The sequence below is a fragment of the Neolamprologus multifasciatus genome, chromosome 15 (genome assembly GCF_963576455.1).
Source record: "Neolamprologus multifasciatus chromosome 15, fNeoMul1.2, whole genome shotgun sequence".
NCBI classification, from domain to species: domain Eukaryota; kingdom Metazoa; phylum Chordata; class Actinopteri; order Cichliformes; family Cichlidae; genus Neolamprologus; species Neolamprologus multifasciatus.
The window spans coordinates 1,185,475-1,210,194 of NC_140453.1; the positions used below are offsets into that span (position 1 = coordinate 1,185,475).

The window sequence follows — 24,720 nt, forward strand, 5'->3', positions numbered from 1 at the left end:
ATTAACTTCATTTATCAATAGAAGAGACGAGTTCAAGCTGATAAAATGAGCCCCGGCTGCACGGCCACAAAACCAACAACCTCAAACTGTGTTACATGGAGACACATTTCAACACGTTACTGCAATCATGCAGAGCCGTGCATTTTTTATTAAAAACAGTCATTTAGCCTGCATCACATTTTTATGGAAGATGTGAGATCATAGAATTTAAATGACAAGCTGACAGCAGCTGATCGTCTGCTGTCTGTAAACCAGCTCGTTCTAGATTTTTGAATCAACTTTGCTCAGTTTATCATCAGTGTTTACAGAGAAGTAGCTAAACTGTGCCAGGCTGCCACCAACACAAGCAAGATGAAACTGCTGCACGCTAAGAATACGTGTAAATGCAATTAATACAACCTCCCTTTTTAAAAAATGTTTTACTTCCAAAATGCATTTTCACGTGAAAATGATTAAGACAGAATGAACTCAACGTTCACATCTGATTTGTCAGATCTTCTCTGATGATTATTGCAGGCACAAAATGAAAAATAAAAAATAGATTCGATGCATTTACGCTCATTTTTATCAGCTGTGTTGCATCACTGAAGCTCAGCCTCTCAGCATGGGACAGAGCAGACAGATCACTCTTAGTTAATTTTTAACTGGACTGTAAACTGACTCTCGCTCTTGTATATAAAGAGGAAGTTTCAGAGCAGCTGCCTGCAGCAGAGAGGACTTTAAAGGTAAGAACATTGCTTTATTAGCCAACCACTGAATGGATTTCAGGAAAGTTAAACATTATGTTTGGTCCAGATCCTGCTCTGATTGTGTCCTAATTCATTCCCACTGTTATCCCTGGAAGTGTCATCTTTGTTTTACATTTTAAATGCTTGTTTTTCTCTTGACAGTGCTCTAAAGATGCGTGGTCTCTTTGCTAGTTGTGCGCTCGCTGCGCTGCTCCTGGCCGTAGCCTTGGCCGACCACCACCACCACAGCCCGGCGCAGAGCAACGAGGAGCACGAGAGCTGCCACAAGCTCTCTGCTCCTAATGCTGACTTTGCTGTTGTCCTCTACAAAAGTCTGAATGCGAGGACTGCTGCTGGAAACAACATCTTCTTCTCGCCACTGGGCATCTCCACTGCCCTGTCCCTGCTGTCTACTGGGGCCCGCGGTGAAACCCACAGCCAGCTGTTCTCCAGCCTGGGCTACAGCACCTTAAACCAGACTCAGGTCAACGAAGCCTACAAGCATCTCTTTCACATGCTTGGACAAAGCCAGGAGAACCAAAAGCTGGATGTTGGCAACGCTGCTGCGGTGCGCTCCGGCTTCAGTCCTCTGGAGCAGTTTTTAAACGACATCAAGCAGTACTACTCAGGGGAAATCTTTCAGGTTGACTTTACCAAACCTGAAGAGGCTGCAGCTGAAATCAACAAACTCATTGCCAGCAAAACCAACGACAAGATCAAAGACATGGTGAAGGACTTGGACACTGAAATGGCAATGGTCCTCATCAACTACGTCTACTTCAGAGGTAAGACACATGCAGACAGAACAGACAGTGTTTGTTCTCAGGTTCAAGGTTTTCACAGATAGAGATTAGCACAAATACACGAAACGAACAAGTCTGAAGGATGCAACGATTTCAAATAAGTACCCACTATCAATATCGACTTGATGTGACCCGTTACAGGACAGTGGGAGAAACCTTTCAACGGTAACATAACACGCAAAGAGGAATTCTATGTGGACGGAAGCACCACAGTTGAGGTGGACATGATGAGGAGGACGGGGCGCTACGACTTCTACAGAGACGACGGGAACAGCGCCACCGTTTTAATGCTGCCGTACAAGGGCAACACCTCCATGATGATTGTTTTCCCCGATGAAGACAAAATGAATCAGGTGGAGGCTGCCATCAGCAAAGATCAAATCAAGCGCTGGCACGATTCCTTCTTCAGGACGTAAGAGAGCACCTCGTAAGTGGCTGTTTGTGGTTGCGTATATTTCACTGGTGTTTGTCTCTTGTGTTTGTTTCTCAGTAACGTGAATCTTGGCATGCCAAAGTTTTCCATCTCTGCCGAAGCCCGCCTGGATGACACGCTGAAAGAAAGTGGAATAACGGACGCTTTTGGAGACGAAGCTGATTTTTCTGGCATGTCTGATGAGGTCCGGCTCAAAGTCTCAAAGGTAGGATCCCTGAATGTGACTTCATTGTTTTGTCCACTTCATGGACTCAAATGTGACCTTGGCTCTCGTGTCCTGGTTCCTCCAACAGGTGTCTCACCAGGCGGTGCTCAGCGTGGATGAAACAGGAACGGAGGCTGCTGCTGCCACCACTGTCGAGATCATGCCGATGAGTCTGCCCCAAGCCATAACCCTCAACAGACCCTTCCTGCTCTTCATCATTGAGCATTCAACAAAGAGCATCCTCTTCATGGGCAAGATCAACAACCCCACAGCCTAAGGATGCCCTTAGTGCGCCACATTTGTTGTTCACACTGCAGCAGTAGCTCCGGGGGTTATCTTTACCTCGGGATCTTAAAATGTTGCGGAGGTGCCGCCGTAATAATAAGAACGCCAATAGTGTGATGAATATGACATCACATCTGTCATCACATAACAGAAATGAATCCGTCTGTCAGCATCAAACATTTATTACTAAAAACTGAACTTGGCCAGAGGCAAAGATGTCTGAACATGTAGACACAGGTCATGAAAACAAGTCAAAGAAGCCTCTACGAACACAGCACATCAGCTGTTGTGCGGCCGATTGTGTTTTGAATTTGGTTCAACATAAAGTGAAATAAAAACTTTCCATGAACACAGCCATGTTATATTATTTCATTTGTTTCAGTCCAGTGATCTTTATTGTTCTATAATGAAGTCAGTGTCATTGCTGTAAGGCTCTTATCTGTTATTTACAGTTGATCTTAGGCAGAATTAAAAATATGATCTCACTCTGACCTGCTGATGGAGCTCAAGAGACTTCATGTCATCAGTCACCCGAGGATCCATAGAAGCTGCCGCTGTAATTTTGGACTTAAGCTTGAGATTAATTGGGGGATTTTTTTGCCTGGTGAGTCATCATCAAAGATCAGAGTCAGTCCTCATCCTCACCTGAACATGTTCAGTAAGGCCCGGGAACTCGTTCACACCTGACACCAGGCTGTTCGCACACACCCACATGCTGCGTTTTCTAAATATTTATATATGAAAGAAAAAGAAGATATTACTTTATTATTATTATTACATGATTTTATCAAACAGATTTATATTATTTACAGTTAAATCTAAATCTAACTCTTCAAAATAAAAACAGACTATTCCATGAAATATGGTGTGAACATCAAGTGTTGAGGAAACAAACTTGTCATGTTGCCTGGCAACCACCTAGCAACAGGCTAAAAATACCCATTTGTAACATTTGCAAAGTTTCTGACATCTGTATCATTTTAGGATTGCAACAGTAACACACACACACACACACACACACACACACACACACACACATATATTCCTTAAATTCCTTTAATTAATTATCATATATAATCACGTCAACATGGACACATCTACAGAAACATGTATATAGTACAGCAGGACCTGAGCACTGCAGGAGACCCACAACAAGGGATCATTAGTATAGGTACAGAGTCATGCACAGATATTCTGGGGGGCAGGCGCCCAAGTCAAAAAATTATGTACTTAAGTATTAGAGGTGGGAATCACCACACATCCCACGATACAATATTATCACAATACTTAACGCACGATACGATATTATTGCAATTTTTTAAAATATTTTGCGATATTCAGATTCTGTACATAAAGGTAAACTTTATCAATATTCATTTTCTCTAATATCAAAGTCTCACACTCAGTCTTTCTCTCATTTCAGTTTGATTGTTGACAAACTGAACGGTTTGTATTACAGTCTAGTCCAACTTAACTGAATCAACCATCTGGTACAATTATAGCTATTCTGAACTATGCAGTTTATGAAAACTATGCAGCCCCTTCAGCAACTGAAGAATTTGAAAGTAAATTAAAACAAAATGTAATTTTACATTAAATAAAAAAGTTTTAAACTTAATTAAAATAAAACATGTCTTAAATTAAAATAAGTAAACTGTCATGTTTATTGCTGCCATAAACAAGTTAAACACATTTGGACAGTGAAGGAATGTCAGGATTCTTGCTCAGAAAAAGGATCAACATGCTCTGAAGTCAGAGCACAAAAACCTTTTTGTAACAAAATATCGATTTCTGCCGTCCCTGTATCCATACATTATTAGCAAACAAAATATCACCATGCTACACAGTATCCATTTTTCCCCCATCCCTATTAAGTATATATAAAGTATGTCTAAGTAATTTTGCCTAGGACAACATCAGTTCATTGGTAAGTTGCAATCTTTTTTGAGCAACTACAGCAGCATCGCTTGTCTTCTTTTCACCTTTGCATATGTTTACTTCTGTCAGGCCTGTACTGATAAAACTGGGATCTTTAGTCGGTCGGGAGGTGATTAAGTTTGTTCAATGACACAACCAACCAGTCAAATAACAAATAACATAAAGGTTAGTTTTAAATAAGCATGATAGGTTATGTCATCTGAACTCTTGCATTAATACTTGCCTAATACATTATTATCCACCTGACAAAACAGCTGATAGTGTGTGTGCTGTTTAACTCCTTTAGCTTTAAATGAATATTAATACCAAGGTCAGTCTTGCTGTCTGGTCTCAGTATGATTTCTCTTCCCAGTTAATCATGATCGTTAAAAAGAAGCCGCCTTGTCTATTTTCCAGAAATGATTTAAGCTGGAAGTCATTTGAATTGACAGATTTCCCACTTTTTTAAATGGCTCCAGATTTCTGCCATCTTGAGTATTTTGCCAGGACGTCTCCAGGCTTGTATGTTTGCGTGATTCTGATTTTTTGTTTTTACCAAAAACACCCTGACTCACCCGGAGTTATTTCCATGTCCTGTTGAGCAAGTTAGGTTGTATAAACAAAGTCAATAGAATCAGAAGAGAGAAGGCTGATCTTTGTTAATCTGTAAACTGTCAGCTGACTGCCTTTAAGCTTGCTTAAATATAACAAGAGTTTCTGGAAACGTCACTGCAGAAGATGTTAGTGGTAAGCATCAGTCTCTATTAGTTCTACGTTTTAAGTACTTAAATGTAAGAAGTAAATGACAGTTAAGAGATTTAAAGATGATTGTTACGTTGTAATCACGTGGTTTTAACAGACATGACATTACTCAGCATTCATTGTCTGCTTCCTTCGTTGGTATCATCAGTTATATTGTATACAATGTTGCAACACAGCTGAACTACTGGTTACTATTTACCAGTGCATAAAAAATCGCTACAAGTTGAAGTGCCTTCACCTTTAAATATCTATTTCTATTCTGTCAATAACAGACATATAACTTTATTATTTTAGTGATGCTCATGAGTCAACTCACAGTTGTACATCTGCTGTGGGAGAGACACTTTCAAATCCCTCAAATATCTTTTAGAGCTAAATCTCTGCTGTGTTGAGGAAGCTGAAATACATCCGTGTTGACCTACACTCACAGATTAATGCTGACAGCACTAAGGCTGAAAAATCCCAATATTGTCAACACGACGCTCCACTGTGTCGTGCAGGAAACTGGGGAAACCATTTATTAGAGAATGGACACATAAGGACGACTTCCACGTTGACGGCAGTACCAAAGTTCAGGTTGACATGATGAGGACGGATTACTACCACTTCTATGAGGATGCAGGTAACCACGCTAGCATCATCGTGCTGCCATACAACAGAAACACCGCTATGATTAACTTTGAGTGCCCGAGTACATTTACGTTGATACGTACTGTAGATGGATTACAAGAGTATGATGTATTCATATAGTCTTTAAATCATTTTTGACCAGAATATGTTCTTCAATGTGCTCATTCAACAGATATGTAGAGATGTTTTTGTGCTTTCCACAATGTCCATAAATATGAGAAACGTTCTGTATCATAGTGATGCTGAAAAACTAGTTCATGCATTTATTACTTCCCGGCTGGATCGTTGTAATTCATTATTATCAGGTTATCCTAAAAGCCTTTCATTTCATCCAAAATGCTGCCACGAGAGTACTAACAGAGACTAGGAGGAAGGAGCACATTTCTCCTCACATGTGGTTCCAGGGGTATTTAAAAGTAGAACCTTCAGCTTTCAGGTTCCTCTTCTGTGGAACCAGCTTCCAGTTTGGATTTGGATTTGAGATTAGGCTAAAAACTTACCTTTTTGATAAAGCTAACAATAATAAGAAGGTAAGAAGTATGTAATCAGTTCCATTTGTTTGCCTGTCTGTCTGTTTGTTGGCAGGTAGCATTCACAGTTTTTAGATTTTGTGTGATGGTAGATAACAGCAGCTCAAACACATTTCATTTACATTGAATTTTGGAGAAAATTGGGTCAAGGTCACATCAAATGTAAAAATCTTTAGAAGGATTTGAACTCTCTGATTACTCATGTTAAGGCTAGATTAAATACTTACATTTACCCTGCAGTAGAAGCAGGATGCTTAGGGCTTCGAGTGCATCTTTACTCACCTCTTTTGTGTTTTGTAGACATAAGACGGGATTGCCCAGGGGCACTTGTGGGGTATACTGTGGGAGTATAGGGTTCTGGGTCAACTGCTGCTGCCCATCAGGTTCTTGTTTCCACAAAGTGTCCATGGTCTGGAAATAAAGTCAAGTTATCTTCTGTTCATTTTCACCCCAAACACAACATGGTTAATAATACTGCATGTGTTGTGTATATTTTCTAAGTGTTGTTTAACACTTAACTTAAAGATAAGTTTTGCTGTCTGTTGCTTGATTTGCAAGTTCAGTTAAAACATAATTGTTGAAAAGAAGGTACCGTGTATTTCTGCTGTCTTCAGTTTTTTCGAACAGTTGTTTTCGTTTATTCACTCCGAGTTATTGACCTGTGCTGTTGAGCAAGTCTTGTTGTATGAACAAAGTCAAATGAATCAATCCAAACGTTCTGTAAAGAGAATCCTGATCTGTGTTAATCTTTAACAGAAATGTCAGCGAACTTTCTTTAATCTTGCTGAAAACAAAAAACAGAGTTTCTGGAAACTGCACTAAATAAGATGTTAATGGTAAGCATAAGCCTCCATTAATTGACTGCTTCTTTCATTCTTTGTATTTTATATGGTGTTATGAGGTGTTCTCAAAATTTCAGTTCATTCTGCTCTTTGTTTTTATCCGTATGTACAAGTCAAACATCTACTGTGGCAGAGACACCGACACACTGAACGTTTTGATAAAGTTTTCAGTAACAGGTGACAGTGCGGCAATACGGCAGAAACGAGAAGGGGAAGATATGGAAATATCAAGTTCTGTACATTAGAGTTTCCTAACATTAAAAGGATTTAAACCTCAAAATAAATAATTAATCATTGTAGATATTCCAACATTTCAGGATCGGATTACAACATTGTAATATCGGAATTGATTTTATGCTTTTATCTCCAGCATTTGTCTTTGTTAATTTTTGGTTTCCTGTTATGTGGAAGTTTTGTATTTTCTGTGCAGAGAATCCAGCCTGACAAATACAGCTTTAATTCTATGTTAATAACGCATTCAAGCAAAATTCATAAAGTCTGATGATTACTTAGAAAAAAGTGAATTAATTTCTGTGTAATCAAAAACAACCAGGACTGCAAAATGCTGAAACTGCTACGACTTTGAAGTATAGAAAAGTTTCCCTGATGTTTCTGTTCTACTGGCAGCAGGTTTTAAAAGTCTTACCAAAACATTACTATGCTATTATTTTGTGGTTTTGCGCTGTGGCCGCCTGCTACCTACTTGCAGCTGACACCATTGCTGGTGCAGGATGTTACTTGCTTATTACTTGAATATTACATTGTTAATAAAGTGATAGTAACTTGCTATTTCCATATGTTTACCTTGTTTCCACCCACTATTGCAACATTACTGCTGTAATAGAGCGCAACCAAGTTTTCTCAAGGTGTACCGCTATATTTTTCTGCCTCTTTGACTGTAGGTGCAGATATTTTGCGTATTTCGAGGGGAGTGTGGCCATCATAGTACAACTGTAAGCTACTGTATTGGCAAATAATGTTTGAATGATTCATTGAGTCACAGTAATGTAAGCTGACAGTAGATTAACAGGAAATGTCTGTGAAGGTTCTCAGTCATCCAGGTCATCGTAGTCAAAGGAGCTTGCAAAGAAAAGCGTCTGGACTTCTTTAAGTTACTTGAAGACGTTTCACCTTCATCCGAGAAGCTTCTTCAGTTCTAAGGTCAAATGGTGGAGAGTCCCAGATTTAAACCTAGTGGGAGTTTCCCCCCACAGAGGGACAAAAGGACCCCTGATGATCCTCTAATCATGTGAGCCAAGGTATGAAACTGGGTGTGGGTCCCAATCAGCCAGAGTTTCAGGTGAGCTCATTGTGAAACCTGGCCCCACCTTATGTGATGTCCTGAGGTCAAATGGCCCAGGATGTGAGTGGGCGTTAAGGCGTCTGGGAAGGATCTCAAAACTGGATTATAGATGGCAGAGAGTTGGTGTCGTAAACCACCGCCTCTGTTCAAAGATGGTCGCTCACAGTGGACATAGATGCTTCTTTCACTCCTCTTTCAAACCATCTGTCCTCTCTGTCCAAAATGTGAAAATTGGCGTCCTCAAAGAGTGACCTTTGACCTTTAGATGCAGATGGACAGCTGAGTGTTGTCCTGTGGAGGTGGCTCTTCTGTGTTGTGCCATGCGCTTGTGAAGTGGCTGTTTGGTCTCTCCGATGTAGAGGTCTGAGCATTCCTCGCTGCTGTACAGCAAACATCACATTGTTAAGTTTGTGTTTTGGGGTTTTGTCTTTCGGGTGAACCAGTTTTTGGAACTCATTTTGTATGACTTCTTTGATTTCCAATCCACAGACTCTAAAGATGCATTTCTGTAGCTGTGCACTCATTGCACTGTTGCTCGCTGTAGCCTCGGCAGACCACCATCTCCACCACAACCGTGGTTCTGAAGACCATATGAGCTGCCACAAGCTCTCTGCTCCTAATGCTGACTTTGCCATTGCCTTCTACAAACGTCTGAATGCGAGGACTGCTGCTGGAAACAACATTTTCTTCTCACCACTGGGCATCTCCACTGCCCTGTCCGTACTGTCTACTGGGTCCCGTAGTGAAACCCACAGCCAGCTGTTCTCCAGCCTGGGCTACAGCACCTTAAACCAGACTCAGGTCAATGAAGCCTACCAACATCTTTTCCACGTGCTTGGACAAAGCCAGGAGAACCAAAAGCTGGATGTTGGCAATACCATTGCAGTGCACTCAGGTTTCAGTCCCCTGGAGAAGTTTCTGAATGATGTCAAGCAGCATTACTCTGGTGAGGTCTTGCAAATCAACTTTACTAACCCTGCTGAGGCTGCAGATAAAATCAACAGACACATCGCCAATAAAACACAGGACAAGATCAAAGACATGGTGAACGATGTTGACCCTGAAACGATGATGATGCTCATTAACTATGTCTATTTTAAAGGTAAGCAGCCTGATCAAGTCTGTTGTTAGGCTACAATAGACAAACATGAATATCACATATATTTAAATAAAAAAGGTCAGCTGATGATTGAAATATACTTTCAACAAGTATGATTTATGCCGACACATCCCAATATTGTCATCACCACTCTCCACTGTGTCGTGCAGGATACTGGAAGAAACCATTTAATAGTGAAATGACACATAAGGCGGACTTCCATGTTGACAGCAGGACCAAAGTTCAGGTTGACATGATGATGAGGACGGGATACTACCACATCTTTGAGGACAGAGTGAACCACACCAGCATCATCTTGCTGCCATACAAGAGTCACACCTCCATGATGATTGCCCTTCCTGATGAAGGCTGGATGAGGAGTGTGGAGGAAAACATCAACAAGGACCATATAAGAAGCTGGCAAAACTCAGCATCTGTGACGTAAGACTTATTGCATTATGTCTGATTATTCTGTCTTGGTAGTAGATGAAGTGTGTTACCCATTTCTGTGTCTCATAAAACTGCTTTTAGCTTTGCTATTACGAGACCCAAAGTTTATTTACACTGAGAATCAGATGGACGTGCAATGCACTAAAAGTGTAGAGCTTATTTGTGACCATTGGAAGGCTGTACACTTCTCTCCGTTAACGGTCGTCATCCTGGCTATGCAATACAATAATTTTATTTACTTGTAATGCGTTACTGTAATCTGATTACTTTTTTCATGTAACGAGTAAAGTAACAGATTACTATTGCAAAAACAGTAATTAGATTACCGTTACTTTCCTGTAGGAACGCTGCGTTACTGCGTTACTAAAACCGTGATTTTTTGCGAGAATGTCTCATGACAGTGACGTAAGCGAGTGCGACGTTCGTGACAACAGCTGTGTGCAGATCAACAATGGATCATATATCGAGTGCAGAGAGAGTATGAGCGTGCAGCGTTTAAAGCGTGGAAGTACTGACCTTACTTTGAGTTTGATTCCATAAAAAGTGACAAAAACATTAGTGTCCGTTGTGCGTGGGAAGAAAACTTCTTTTTACAGCGAAAAAAAACCCTAAACAAGCTCCGAGTGCGCAATGACGTAATGGGAAACTCACAGAGAAACTCGCGGATTCTTCCACTGACCGCTGCGGCATCCTGCACCAGGGTAACCCTCCGCCTGCCCCACTCCTGCTTTACAGGTGAAAATAGAGCAACAGGACGCCAGGACTGCCATAATGAATTAATTAAATACACCATTAAATAATTAATTAAATGTGTCAATAATTAATTAAAATGGGAAATAATTAATTAAATAAATAGTTATGACACATGTAATTAATTAATTATTGACACATTTAATTAATTATTTATGTATTTCACATTTTAATTAATTATTGACACATTTAATTAATTATTGACACATTTAATTAATTATTTATTGACACATTTAATTAATTATTTATGTATTTCACATTTTAATTAATTATTGACACATTTAATTAATTATTTATGATATATTTATTTATTTCATTTTGGCAGTCCTGGCGCCTGGCTCTCATCATGAAATAATTTTATCTGTCAACCTCACCCATCAAACTCAGGGGGCGGGGTTAACGCTGATCGACTCAAAACCATTGCTTTGGCCTGGTGGCCATTGTTTTTAGCACACAACAACCAGCATGTGGAAACTAACAGAACTGAACTTTAAAAAACCCTGTTTGTGTGTGTCACCAAATACCGTTTTAATATTTTTTTAGCTGAGAATGTAGTGGTTTAATCTTCATGTGTCTGGTCGGTTTCTCAAGATACAGCCTCTTTGCAAAAGTGCTTCGATGATTTCGGAGATGTCTGCCCAGTCTCACGGCAAAGCGTGGATAGACCCGCTCGCCTCGCGAGCAATCGAGCTGTTATTACCACCGACAAAGCGCAGGCCCCGGTACACAGCTGTAATAACCCCCGCTGACACGGACTTCTTTTACTGAGGTTATATTTATCAGGGTTTTATTTCCTGATGTTCTTATGTGTCCTACGTGTTTCAGTTGCCAATTCTGAATTATAACTAACATTAAAAACATGTTTAAGGAGGAGAGAGAGCAAATAAATTCGATTAACAGCTGATCTTTGGGTTTTTGTTCAGTAATCAGCGTGACTTGTGTATAAACGCATAAAAGAGATAACGTTGGTGTTTCCTCATGTAGTAACTGCTTTAACTGTACAAAGGTTGTTCGAAACTATGACACACATACAGACTTCATGATGTTCGGCTAATATTTTTATTGTGAATATTAATCATGAGGGTAAATGGACCTGTACACCACAGAGCGAGGTCAGCATATCCACGATATCTTCAGCTCTCTGAGGTAACACAGAGTTTCCCAGCTGACTAATCTAACTGTCATCTACGAATAATTCACGGGTCATATCAATATGATTTTACAGAAAAGTATCCTTAATACTACTCTTGAGAACTCAAACTATTCCAGAGACGTGAAAATCTACAGCATAAAGAACACACAAATATAGCAGTCTAACGCAACACTGTAACAGAGATGAACCGTCAGTTTGTCAAAGCGGAATGAAAGCGATTGGTTGAACAGGTGTTCGTGATCTGTGTTTTCTGCATTTTCATCAGCGTAAGAGACTCAGCAGCAGATTAGAATAACAGTTATACATTTAATAAATCACCAAATGAACGCAAGAAACGAGCAACCCTGTTCAGACAATTTGAGTTTGTGTTCCCTCAGCTGCAGACTGTTTAAATGTTTGAGAGGAAGATTAGATATAAAGCAAACGTCAAACATAGACTCAGTCTGCGTTCACATTTGATATGAGGCCAGGACAGATAATGGCTGTGTCCTGTTTTAAGATCATACATGTAAAATTGTTGTCTGACCGCCGTCGATCCAGCCGCTCAGAGTTAACTGAAGTTAACTTGGATAAATTATAGTTAAGGAGTATCACAGATAACACCCACGTGAGCTGTGTGACTGTTCACCACTACACTGAAATCAGTAGCTATTACTGAAATACACGTGCTATTTCATAAACTATGATGTAAAGTCCTACTAACATGTTTAGTTTTAAAGGACACCTTCCTGCCTTATTAGCAGTATTAGTTTTCTTCTAACATCCAGAAGTCTGCACCACGTGTTTCATAGTTTGTAACAAACCTTTGACAGTTAAACATAACATGACCGAAAAAGCAAAAAAATAAATAAATGAATAAAAAGAGAGAGAGAGAGAAAAAAAAAAATCACACAAATTATATGTTAACCTCATTTATTTTTAGTTAAGTAAACTCTAAAAATTCTAACAGATCGCTGGTGCCTAGAAAACCTATTAAAAAACAGATGATATAATATTTCTGTCCAGGTTGCAGTCTGCATTATGAACATGTAGTTGGAAACTCTGCTCCTCTCGGTGGAAATGCGCCTTCTCTTTCCTCTTTGTATAAAAACATTTTAAAAGTCAGTTTAATCTCAAAATTTACTGTTAAATCCAAAACACACCAGATAAAGAAAAGCGAATGGTTCAGTCTAACACATGTGCCAGTGAACCATTAAACGTCTGTAAAACTGTGCAGTTCTGAAACGTAACTTTAACCTCAGCCAAACCGATTTGCTCAGTTGTAAATAAAACAGCGAAGTAAACGTGACCCGACAGACAGAACCTGAGTGAATTAAGTCCAGCGTTTAACACTGAGAGCTAAAACTCAGGTGAGGTTTCAACGCTGTGCCGGTGATTGGACGTCAGCCGCTGATAGGACATCAGCCACGGATAAAGTGGGTTCGCCTATAAAGTGCTCTGTTGGGAAACAAGCTCCAGCAGCTCTGCGCTCGGGAAAAACTATATTTACTTATCTTGTGCAGAAAAATGTGCTGACGTTGCGTAATATCGAGCACCGGCTGCCCAGTTAAACTGTGACTATCACCAGGTAACGTGGGCGTGTTTCTTGAATTAGCAGCAGGTGTTAAACAGCTGACAGGTGAGGAGGAGGATGCATGCAGGTAAACTGAGGGCCTGTTGAGCTGATCGCTGGTTTCGTGAGAAAAATGTCAGCTCGTTCTTTATGTTACAGAAGCACAGAGACACAAGACCAGGCGGAAAGAGACGATCGTTCGGTGAAAATGAGAATCTGCGAATGCAACACGTGGAACACGGAGAGTGGAATATGTAAACAAACCGGTTAACGTAACCCCCTCGGTGCACTCTGCATGCTGACTGTTAGCAGAGCTACTGAAATCTCTGAAAACATCTGAGCACAAACATGTTCTATGTTGACAACCTGACCCGACGTGAAGATTACAGCGCGACATTCGCAGCTAAAACACTGTTAAAAGTGTAGTTGGTGACAGAAAAACGGGCTATTTTAAAACTACACCACCAACATTGCTGCCTGTGATTTGAAATGCACTCTGGGATACCTGGCTGCCCCAAGTCTACACAAGCAATCGATTATCTAGGATCGACCTGTTTTGACTTACTTTGCACGGCAACCAATCAAATGTTAGAGAAGCTGCATGGGCTGCGTTAACCCCGCCCCCTGCGTTTGATGGGTGAGGTTGACAGATAAAATTATTTCATGATGAGAGCCAGGCGCCAGGACTGCCAAAATGAAATAAATAAATATATCATTAAATAATTAATTAAATGTGTCAATAATTAATTAAAATGTGAAATACATAAATAATTAATTAAATGTGTCAATAAATAATTAATTAAATGTGTCAATAATTAATTAAATATGTCAATAATTAATTAAAATGTGAAATACATAAATAATTAATTAAATGTGTCAATAATTAATTAATTACATGTGTCATAACTATTTATTTAATTAATTATTTCCCATTTTAATTAATTATTGACACATTTAATTAATTATTTAATGGTGTATTTAATTAATTCATTATGGCAGTCCTGGCGTTCCATACAGGACCGCTAGTCTTTGACTTTATTTATTTTCTGCTGTGTTTTACTTGCATCTATTTGAAAGACTGAGTGTAAACACACAAAAAATATTTTATTTTATGTGCTGGAATGTGCAGAAAATAGGTTTAAATGTTAAACTAATTTCTTCAAGTCAGAGAATGTTGCAGATAATTAAATTTTTGCTTGATGCATAAAGTTAAAAGATTAAAACTAATAAAAAAAGTTTTAAAAAGAGACTTTTCCATTTGATTACATTTTGTATGATGGATTATGTAGAAAAAGTAGAATTGGGCTGAAAGATCTATCACTTTATCACCTATTCAGGTTGTAAATCGTGTTTTTAAAAAGTAACTAAGTAACTAAGTAACTAAGAAATTAATTACTTTTGAAAATAAGTAATCAGTAAAGTAACGGGATTACTTTTGGGGGGAAGTAATCAGTAATTAGTTACTGATTACTGTTTTCAAGTAACTTGACCAACACTGCTCATGAGTGATGTGAAGGTGGTGTGTAAGCGGCACTGGTGGATTGGCGTGGCATCAGGAATGCGGGTGTTGTTCCAGACTGTTGCAGTGAAGACTGAGCTGAGCCAGTTAGAATAAGATGGAACCACCAGCAGTTTAACGGTATAATTATGGTTTCTCTGTTTCTCAGGTATGTGGAACTTTATATGCCAAAATTTTCCATTGCCACTAATGCCTCCTTGAGGAATATATTGCAAGAAATGGGCATCACAAGTGCTTTTGAAAACATCGCTGATTTCTCTGCTGTGTCAAACAAGTTTCCACTTAAAGTATCAAAGGTGGGCGAAGTTTCCTTTTTACTTGTTTTTAGGGAACAGGACTACAGCATGCCTACTCTTAGCTTTGATCTGCCCGCTTTCTTATTTTTTCCCACAGGCATCCCATAAGGCCACGATCAGTGTCACCGAGATGGGAACAGAGGCAGCAGCCATCACTATTTCTGAATGGATCCCACTGACTACACCAACACCCGTCAGAATTGACAGGCCCTTCTTAGTTTTCATTTTAGAAAACTCGACTGGAAGCATCCTCTTCATGGGCAGGATCAACAAACCAACAGCTTCATAACGGCACACAGTTGTGAGATGATACGTTTGATCACAGTTGTCATCATAAGGATCCTTTCATGATATAAAAGACTGAGCGCTCACACTAAACAAATATTTGTCAGTCTGCACACACTAATTTATGTGGTTTACAAAAGTAATATTGAGGACATTTTGCTCAGGTAAAAAAGAAGAAATCTTAAGACTACCATAGATTTAACTACAAATGTTGATACTAAATAAATGAGAAATTTGCTGTGGTTTGTTTCTGAGATACAGTGGGGCAAAAAAGTATTTAGTCAGCCACCGATTGTGCAAGTTCCCCCACTTAAAATGATGACAGAGGTCAGTAATTTGCACCAGAGGTACACTTCAACTGTGAGAGACAGAATGTGAAAAAAAAATCCATGAATTCACATGGTAGGATTTGTAAAGAATTTATTCGTAAATCAGGGTGGAAAATAAGTATTTGGTCAATAACAAAAATACAACTCAATACTTTGTAACATAACCTTTGTTGGCAATAACAGAGGTCAAACGTTTACTATAGGTCTTTACCAGGTTTGCACACACAGTAGCTGGTATTTTGGCCCATTCCTCCATGCAGATCTTCTCAAGAGCAGTGATGTTTTGGGGCTGTCGCCGAGCAACACGGACTTTCAACTCCCGCCACAGATTTTCTATGGGGTTGAGGTCTGGAGACTGGCTAGGCCACTCCAGGACTTTCAAATGCTTCTTACGGAGCCACTCCTTTGTTGCCCGGGCGGTGTGTTTTGGATCATTGTCATGTTGGAAGACCCAGCCTCGTTTCATCTTCAAAGTTCTCACTGATGGAAGGAGGTTTTGGCTCAAAATCTCACGATACTTGGCCCCATTCATTCTGTCCTTAACACGGATCAGTCGTCCTGTCCCCTTGGCAGAAAAACAGCCCCATAGCATGATGTTTCCACCCCCATGCTTCACAGTAGGTATGGTGTTCTTGGGATGCAACTCAGTATCCTTCTTCCTCCAAACACGACGAGTTGAGTTTATACCAAAAAGTTCTACTTTGGTTTCATCTGACCACATGACATTCTCCCAATCCTCTGCTGTATCATCCATGTGCTCTCTGGCAAACTTCAGACGGGCCTGGACATGCACTGGCTTCAGCAGCGGAACACGTCTGGCACTGCGGGATTTGATTCCCTGCCGTTGTAGTGTGTTACTGATGGTGACCTTTGTTACTTTGGTCCCAGCTCTCTGCAGGTCATTCACCAGGTCCCCCCGTGTGGTTCTGGGATCTTTGCTCACCGTTCTCATGATCATTTTGACCCCACGGGATGAGATCTTGCGTGGAGCCCCAGATCGAGGGAGATTATCAGTGGTCTTGTATGTCTTCCATTTTCTGATGATTGCTCCCACAGTTGATTTTTTCACACCAAGCTGCTTGCCTATTGTAGATTCACTCTTCCCAGTCTGGTGCAGGTCTACAATTCTTTTCCTGGTGTCCTTCGAAAGCTCTTTGGTCTTGGCCATGGCGGAGTTTGGAGTCTGACTGGTTGAGGCTGTGGACAGGTGTCTTTTATACAGATGATGAGGTCAAACAGGTGCCATTCATACAGGTAACGAGTGGGGGACAGAAAAGCTTCTTACAGAAGACGTTACAGGTCTGTGAGAGCCAGGGATTTTCCTTGTTTGAGGTGACCAAATACTTATTTTCCACCCTGATTTACGAATAAATTCTTTACAAATCCTACCATGTGAATTCATGGATTTTTTTTTCACATTCTGTCTCTCACAGTTGAAGTGTACCTCTGGTGCAAATTACTGACCTCTGTCATCATTTTAAGTGGGGGAACTTGCACAATCGGTGGCTGACTAAATACTTTTTTGCCCCACTGTATTCTACTAAGATTCAATTCTAATCAATTCAATTTTATTTATATAGCACCAAATCACAACAAAAGTTGCCTCAAGGCGCTTCATAGATACAGAGAAAAACCCAACAATCATATGACCCCCTATGAGCAGCACTTTGGCGACAGTGGGAAGGAAAAACTCCCTTTTAACAGGAAGAACCCTCCGACAGAACCAGGCTCAGGGAGGGGCGGAGCCATCTGCTGTGATTGGTTGGGGTGAGAGAAGGAAGAACGCAGTCTTACATATTTGTTTATGTCCTGGTCAAAAATGACTCCAAGGTTGCTCACAGTGTTACTGGAGGCCAAGGTAATGCCATCCAGAGTAAGAATCTGGTTAGATACCATATTTCTAAGATTTTCAGGGCCGAGTACAATAACCTCAGTTTGGTCTGAATTAAGAAGCAGAAAGTTAGCGGCCATCCAAGTCTTTATGTCTTTAAGACATTCCTGCAGTTTAACTCATTGGTGTGTGTTATCTGGCTTCATGGACAGATAGAGCTGGGTGTCATCAGCATAGCAGTGTAAATGTATGCTATGTCTTCTAATGATGCTGCCTAAGGGAAGCATGTATAATGTAAACAGAATTGGTCCTAGCACTGAACCCTGTGGAACTCCATAATTAACCTCAGTGTGTGAAGAGGACTCTCCATTTACATGCGCAAACTGGAGTCTATTAGATAGATACGATACAAACCACTGCAGCACAGATGTGGCTCATAGGGCAAGAAAACTAGTTACTAAATCCCAGACTTACAAAGACACTCTGGGATTTACAGAAGCCACTTGCTCAGTTTGGGGGTCACAGGAAAATCTCCGTTTAATTCTCCCTCCAATGGGAGAAGGTTATTATCGAACCCGCTCGCAGACATTAGCCGAGTAGCATTTCAACAGATTCTAATAAATATTCCGAATATTCTCATCTCTCGTCCACTTATGAATGAATCTGAATAAGTTGCACATTTTTAAGGAACAAATGTAGCAAAAATATGAAAAATCAAGATCCATATGTAAAAACTGATATTTAATTGCACTCTCTTTTTAAAAAAAACTGTCAGAAGGTTCAATAAACATTTACGTTTTAAAGAAATGTGAATATTCTTGTAGTTATTTCATGTTTCAGGCTGTTCAAGGTTAAAAAAGGAAGGGGAACTGCTCAGGTGGACATTAACCCCAAATCTACAATCAAATGAACTCTGAGTTAACAGTTTGGCCGTTTTTAATGAAACCTGTTAAAACAAGTTAAAGACTCATTTTGGTGTCATGTTGACCTTCCATCTTTCCCTGATATTATTTTGAAATGTGAGAGAAATGGTAAAAGTAGTTTAGAAATGAGATTAACTTGTATGTCCACGTCGTGCAAGTGTTGACAACATAGATGACAAACAAGAATCCCCATATTATCCAAACATACGGTTATGATTTTGTGAGAGTGTCTGATGACACAATGACAAACGAGCATTTTTAAAAGAGTTTTTCATTTGATTATATTTTATATGAAGGATTTTGCAAAAAATTGGACTGGCAGGTTTATTGAAAGGTTATCTAATTACTTTTTTTTTTTTTTTAACTTGACCATCACTGTATTTATATACAGCATCTATTATTAACCCATCCATACACGCCCAACCTTCTATGCTTAAGAGCTTTCTATCTAACATTCACGATTCTGGATGCATCAGAGAGCAACTGTGGGTTAGTATCTTTCCCAAAGGATATTTGCTGACTGGAGCAGCCGGGGATCAATCACCAAACGTCTGATTAGTATCCGATGAGGACCTGCTCTAACTTCTGATCTACAGCTACCCCAAAAACCCCATAAAAAGAGCGTGCACCAGTCTGCTTCTCATGCTGACTTTCTTTTTTAATTCTTATTAGGGAATAGTGCTAGAACATTCCCACTCCTTTACCTTTGCTGGACTCTAAGACACTAAAAGAGACTAACAGCGGAGTTAGAAAATAGCCCCAGACTGCCCATCTCGAAAGCTCGGCTCAGCCTTCCACCATCAGTCAGGAATGACGGGCCCTCCTTGGCTTTCATTTTTGAAAACTCTGCTGGGAGCTACTGTTCATGGGCAATATCACCAACCTGACAGTTATATAACAGCACCTGCTTGTGAGAGGATGCTACTGTAATGATGTCATTCTGAGGATCACGGTTGAAAACACTATTTACATTATAGAAATATTTGTAACGGCTATCAGTCTTCACAGAAGCATTTTAATATTTGACTAAATTACTGTTAAGAACACTTTGTTTTAGTTAGTAATAATAATAACTTTATTTATAATAATGGATTGCATTTATATAGCGCTTTTCAGGACCCCTCAAAGCGCTTTACAATTCCACTATTCATTCACTCTCACATTCACACACTGGTGGAGGCAGCTACGGTTGAAGCCACAGCTGCCCTGGGGCAGACTCACAGAGGCGAGGCTGCCATATCGCGCCATCAGCCCCTCTGGCCAACACCAGTAGGCGGTAGGTGAAGTGTCTTGCCCAAGGACACAACAACCGAGCCGGGGCTCGAACCGGCAACCTTCCGATTACAAGACGAACACCCAACTCTTGAGCCACGATCGCTCAGAAATCTTATAAAGCGCTTTCAAACAAAGTGCTGTACAGCTATTTGAAAATAAAGAGATAAATAAATAAAACTGATGCATATCAATACAAGTTAAAAACACCAAAACATTTAAAAATGATAAAATGAAAAAACTAGTTACATAATAAAGATATATTATAAATATATATATTTTATATATATATATATAATATATATATAAAATATAGAACATGAAATAAAACATGTTGTTTATGAATTAAACTCATGGAAGCATCATTCCGGCATTTTTTTTAAATAAATCAACTAACAAATAAAGAAATGGCAGGTTAGCAGATTAGATTAAAACCTTTGGGAATTAACTGGTGACTAAATCCCAGAGATTTCAAAGGGTTGTAACAGATTTGGATGGGACAGTACGTGCCCCCCACGGCCATCGGCCTCAAACAGCCCTTTGCTCTTTGACCCGTCAGTGGAAAAGCAGAGTGTTTACACATTGAGTACACATACACTTTGTCTCTCTTGTTGGCGCTGACACACAATCGCTGCTGTAAAGAAAGTGGGCAGGATGTTTCCCAATCAAAGCGCTGACTGGGCAGAAAGTCCCAATACGAGCAGTCCACCAGTTTAAGTTTGATCAGGACTTCACATAAATTCTTGAAATCTCTGTGGCCTATGCGAGTGTGCACACAGATAGTAAAACTACGACTAATTTCCAGGAGTGGAAATTCATAGAAGTTCCTTCCCACTGGGACAGGCAAACACTGCACACTTAGCCGGACACGTTTGAGTGTGTGTAGCCTCTTTGGATAAGTTGATCAGAGTGTGACTGGAAACGCAATAATCCCATCTGCTCGTCAAAACAGCAAACAGGATTAATTAGTATGTTGAACTGTAAAGAAACCGGTGGAATACAAATGCTCGGGTAACTGGGTTGGTCGGGTAGAGACGGGTGTCCTCAGTTTAAAGGTTTATGTTTCATTTTGGTTACGTGCTCAGTGAGATTGTAGAAGCATAAAAGCCTGTTTACAGTCCAGATAAATGAGAAAACGATGTTGGTATTTTAGGTTATTACAATGGTAACGCTAAAGTACGAAAGATTTTCTGGATGAGGAAAACCAAGGTTTTTTTAAAGCCCACTGAATCTGAGAGCTGTGTACGCAAATCTGTGACACCTTGTTATAACGGTGTTAACCTTTATACACTTTAACAGATGTGGAACAAAAGTCCAAAACTAGACTTTCTGAACACTTTCATGTTTTTCTCCAACAGAACTGGGAAAAAAACTCAGGTGTGAGAAACAGTGTTGGTCAAGTTACTTGAAAAAAGTAATCAGTAACTAATTACTGATTACTTCCCCCCAAAAGTAATCCAGTTACTTTACTGATTACTTATTTCAAAAGTAATTAATTACTTAGTTACTTAGTTACTTTTTAAAAACACGATTTACAACCTGAATAGGTGATAAAGTGATAGATCTTTCAGCCCAATTCTACTTTTTCTACATAATCATCATACAAAATGTAATCAAATGGAAAAGCCTCTTTTTAAAACTTGTTTTATTAGTTTTAATCTTTTAACTTTATGCATCAACTAAACATTTAATTATCTGCAACATTCTCTGACTGGAAGAAATTAGTTTAACATTTAAACCTATTTTCTGCACATTCCAGCACATAAAATAAAATATTTTGTGTGTTTACACTCAGTCTTTCAAATAGATGCAAGTAAAACACAGCAGAAAATAAATAAAGTCAAAGACTAGCGGTCCTGTTGCTCTATTTTCACCTGTAAAGCAGGAGTGGGGTAGGCGGAGGTTTACCCTGGTGCAGGTGTGCAGCGGTCAGTGGAAGAATCCGCGAGTTTCTCTGTGAGTTTCCCATTACGTCGTAGCTACTCGGTGTTTGCTCGGAAGTTTAGGGGTTTTCTTCGCTGTAAAAAGAAGTTTTCTTCCCACGCACAACGGACACTAATGTTTTTGTCACTTTTTATGGAATCAAACTCAAAGTAAGGTCAGTACTTCCACGCTTTAAACGCTGCACGCTCATACTCTCTCTGCACTCGATATATGATCCATTGTTGATCTGCACACAGCTGTTGTCACGAACGTCGCACTCGCTTACGTCACTGTCATGAGACATTCTCGCAAAAAAAAAACAGTTTTAGTAACGCAGTGTTCCTACGGGAAAGTAACGATAATCTAATTACCGTTTTTGCAATAGTAATCCCTTACTTTACTCGTTACCTGAAAAAAGTAATCGGATTACAGTAACGCACCCATCTCTGGTGAGAAATGTCGAAGAATTATTGGAGGGTAACGTGAGGAAGCCGGACCAGACAAACTCAAGATAATTGTGACTGAAGACGCCACGCTCTGCTCTCTGACATAAATGGTTAAACAGGCGAATTGCTCTTAGTGTGTATGTGATTTGTGTTCTGGTTTTTCACTGTATGTTTTACTCTATTTTATTTTGACCAATGTCTCTAAGAACTACATTCGGGTGTGCATTAATAGTTTGTCACACTCAGGTAGAATCCCAGACAGACCCATAGATCAGAGTAAATCCTCCTGGCAGGCTCCAAGAAAGCTCCTGTAGACAGAAGACTAAACCATGAATGAAATTATCTGCACTAATTGTACAATGTACAACACAACAGTGTTGGCAAACGCTAAGAGGCTTACTACCACTCCCACAGCTTGTGCTTCCATGTGCTCTGGCTACAAGACCGCCAGTATTGCTGCGGACGTAACAGATGGCTTTTGTGCATTTACAAAGGTGTAGGTGTCCTCACTGCTAAACACTGGTTTTTGCAGATATTTCATTTTAGGTTTGAAAAACAAAGTCAGGGAAGTAGTACACGCTCACTGCAAAGCATCCTTTGCTATTAAACAGGCAAAGTCTGCTCTGTAGCACAAACACATTCGCTGTGGAAAACATCACAAGCCCAACATCATTTCTGAACCTCAGCAGAAAGACGTCTTCATTAGTGTTGAGCTCCATGTCTCTCCCTCTTCTAGCGCTGAGAATCTCTCAGATCTCTCTGCTTTGGTTGTTATTCCTGCTTGAAGATCAAATGTGTGATACGCATGCAAATCAAGATATGATTCGACACATTGTGAAGTGGCCATCAATAATGCATTCGCCATCGGGGTTAGAGTGTGTGGGTCCTAATGGCAGTTATTTCAGTGCGCCGCTCTCACACAGCAGCTCGTTTCTTGTAATGCAACAGGAGGAAGGAACGCATGTCTGTTTGCAGTGACACTGACAGACTGATGAGAGAACTGGCTGTTGTCAGGCTCTAGTCATCATGCTTAATAACACACCAAAGCTCAGCACATGTAGGCCACTCAGGAAAGACACTGCTGTGATCTAAAAAAGGGAAAAAACTTTGTTTGCTCACATGTCCTCCCAAACACAGACGAAAGACGTGGATGTGTGACCCACGAGCCGCTTTGCACGAGGACAGCGGCACATCCAGTTTGGACCTGTGGGCCGCCGAGCGGCGTCTCTGCACGTCAGACGTCCTCTGCCAATGATGCTCGATCACACTGACATCCCTGGAGCTGCCTTGAGTTTTTGTTGTATATATATTAGAGTGCATGCTGTTGATGAAAAAGGGAAAGGCCACTGCCACCAGGAGTGCTTTTGCCATGGAGACAGAGCTTGGTTTGCAATAACATTTAGGTGAGTGGTACGTGTCTAACTATTCTTATCTGCAGTACATGCAATATCAGGACCCAGCGTGTCCCAGCAGCCCAGTGCTCTGTATCAAGAATACCAATGTTGTTCTCTATATCAGGCAGGCAGCTATTTTCAACTATTTCATAGAGACACTAAAGCAGAGCCGCCCAAGACAAGTGGACAACAACTAATTCACCTTTCCTTCCTGACCCGTGAACTACTGTAACGTGGATTTTCCCAGTGTGGGATTATTCTCTAATATCTAATATAATGTGGGATTAAATGTCTGTGTCTAAATAGTAATAATATCAGAATGCAATGATTTGCAAATCTAATTAATTATCGTAGGTTTAAAAGGTTAATTGGCAGCAGGTCAGTAATACGATTGGGTATAAAAAGAGAGAAGGAGCGTTTCTCAGAGGTACAGTGGGGCAAAAAAGTATTTAGTCAGCCACCGATTGTGCAAGTTCCCCCACTTAAAATGATGACAGAGGTCAGTAATTTGCACCAGAGGTACACTTCAACTGTGAGAGACAGAATGTGAAAAAAAAATCCATGAATTCACATGGTAGGATTTGTAAAGAATTTATTCGTAAATCAGGGTGAAAAATAAGTATTTGGTCACCTCAAACAAGGAAAATCCCTGGCTCTCACAGACCTGTAACGTCTTCTGTAAGAAGCTTTTGTGTCCCCCACTCGTTACCTGTATGAATGGCACCTGTTTGACCTCATCATCTGTATAAAAGACACCTGTCCACAGCCTCAACCAGTCAGACTCCAAACTCCGCCATGGCCAAGACCAAAGAGCTTTCGAAGGACACCAGGAAAAGAATTGTAGACCTGCACCAGACTGGGAAGAGTGAATCTACAATAGGCAAGCAGCTTGGTGTGAAAAAAATCAACTGTGGGAGCAATCATCAGAAAATGGAAGACATACAAGACCACTGATAATCTCCCTCGATCTGGGGCTCCACGCAAGATCTCATCCCGTGGGGTCAAAATGATCATGAGAACGGTGAGCAAAGATCCCAGAACCACACGGGGGGACCTGGTG

At 40.1% G+C, this 24,720-nt stretch overlaps 2 protein-coding genes and 1 long non-coding RNA gene across 6 annotated transcripts; 2 read left to right on the plus strand and 1 right to left on the minus strand.

Annotated features, from left to right (window-relative positions):
- The first annotated feature begins 705 nt into the window (after positions 1-705).
- LOC146501261 (alpha-1-antitrypsin homolog) lies at positions 706-2,808 on the plus strand. The gene is made up of 5 exons (XM_085133914.1): positions 706-725; positions 891-1,513; positions 1,673-1,943; positions 2,022-2,169; positions 2,258-2,808. The coding sequence occupies exons 2-5, from the start codon at positions 901-903 to the stop codon at positions 2,444-2,446; spliced, it is 1,221 nt and encodes a 406-aa protein (XP_084990040.1). The 5' UTR covers positions 706-725; positions 891-900; the 3' UTR covers positions 2,447-2,808.
- On the minus strand, positions 1,237-6,999 carry LOC146501262 (uncharacterized). Its single transcript, XR_014869566.1, has 2 exons — positions 6,886-6,999; positions 1,237-6,704 (listed from the first exon to the last, which is right to left on the minus strand). It is a non-coding gene; the product is annotated as an uncharacterized LOC146501262 (long non-coding RNA).
- On the plus strand, positions 5,729-24,082 carry LOC146501263 (alpha-1-antitrypsin homolog). Of its 4 annotated transcripts, none has more exons than XM_085133908.1 (5): positions 5,729-5,755; positions 8,928-9,540; positions 9,708-9,978; positions 15,110-15,257; positions 15,355-15,772. In XM_085133908.1, the coding sequence occupies exons 1-5, from the start codon at positions 5,744-5,746 to the stop codon at positions 15,544-15,546; spliced, it is 1,236 nt and encodes a 411-aa protein (XP_084990034.1). In that variant the 5' UTR covers positions 5,729-5,743; the 3' UTR covers positions 15,547-15,772. The 4 variants fall into 4 exon arrangements, with proteins under 4 accessions (XP_084990034.1, XP_084990033.1, XP_084990032.1 ...); XM_085133906.1 differs by lacking the exon at positions 5,729-5,755 and adding an exon at positions 6,006-6,293 and having other exon boundaries at positions 15,355-15,779; XM_085133909.1 differs by lacking the exon at positions 5,729-5,755 and adding an exon at positions 7,025-7,129 and having other exon boundaries at positions 15,355-15,771.
- Positions 24,083-24,720: the final 638 nt, after the last annotated feature.

Coding starts and splice junctions, on each gene's coding strand:
- LOC146501261 (XM_085133914.1), top strand. CDS start 901: ATGCGTGGTCTCTTTGCTAGTTGTGCGCTCGCTGCGCTGCTCCTGGCC. Junction 1,944..2,021: donor CACGATTCCTTCTTCAGGAC/GTAAGAGAGCAC, acceptor TTTGTTTCTCAG/TAACGTGAATCTTGGCATGC. Junction 2,170..2,257: donor TCCGGCTCAAAGTCTCAAAG/GTAGGATCCCTG, acceptor TTCCTCCAACAG/GTGTCTCACCAGGCGGTGCT.
- LOC146501263 (XM_085133906.1), top strand. CDS start 6,021: ATGCATTTATTACTTCCCGGCTGGATCGTTGTAATTCATTATTATCAG. Junction 6,294..8,927: donor AAGCTAACAATAATAAGAAG/GTAAGAAGTATG, acceptor TCCAATCCACAG/ACTCTAAAGATGCATTTCTG. Junction 9,979..15,109: donor CAAAACTCAGCATCTGTGAC/GTAAGACTTATT, acceptor TCTGTTTCTCAG/GTATGTGGAACTTTATATGC.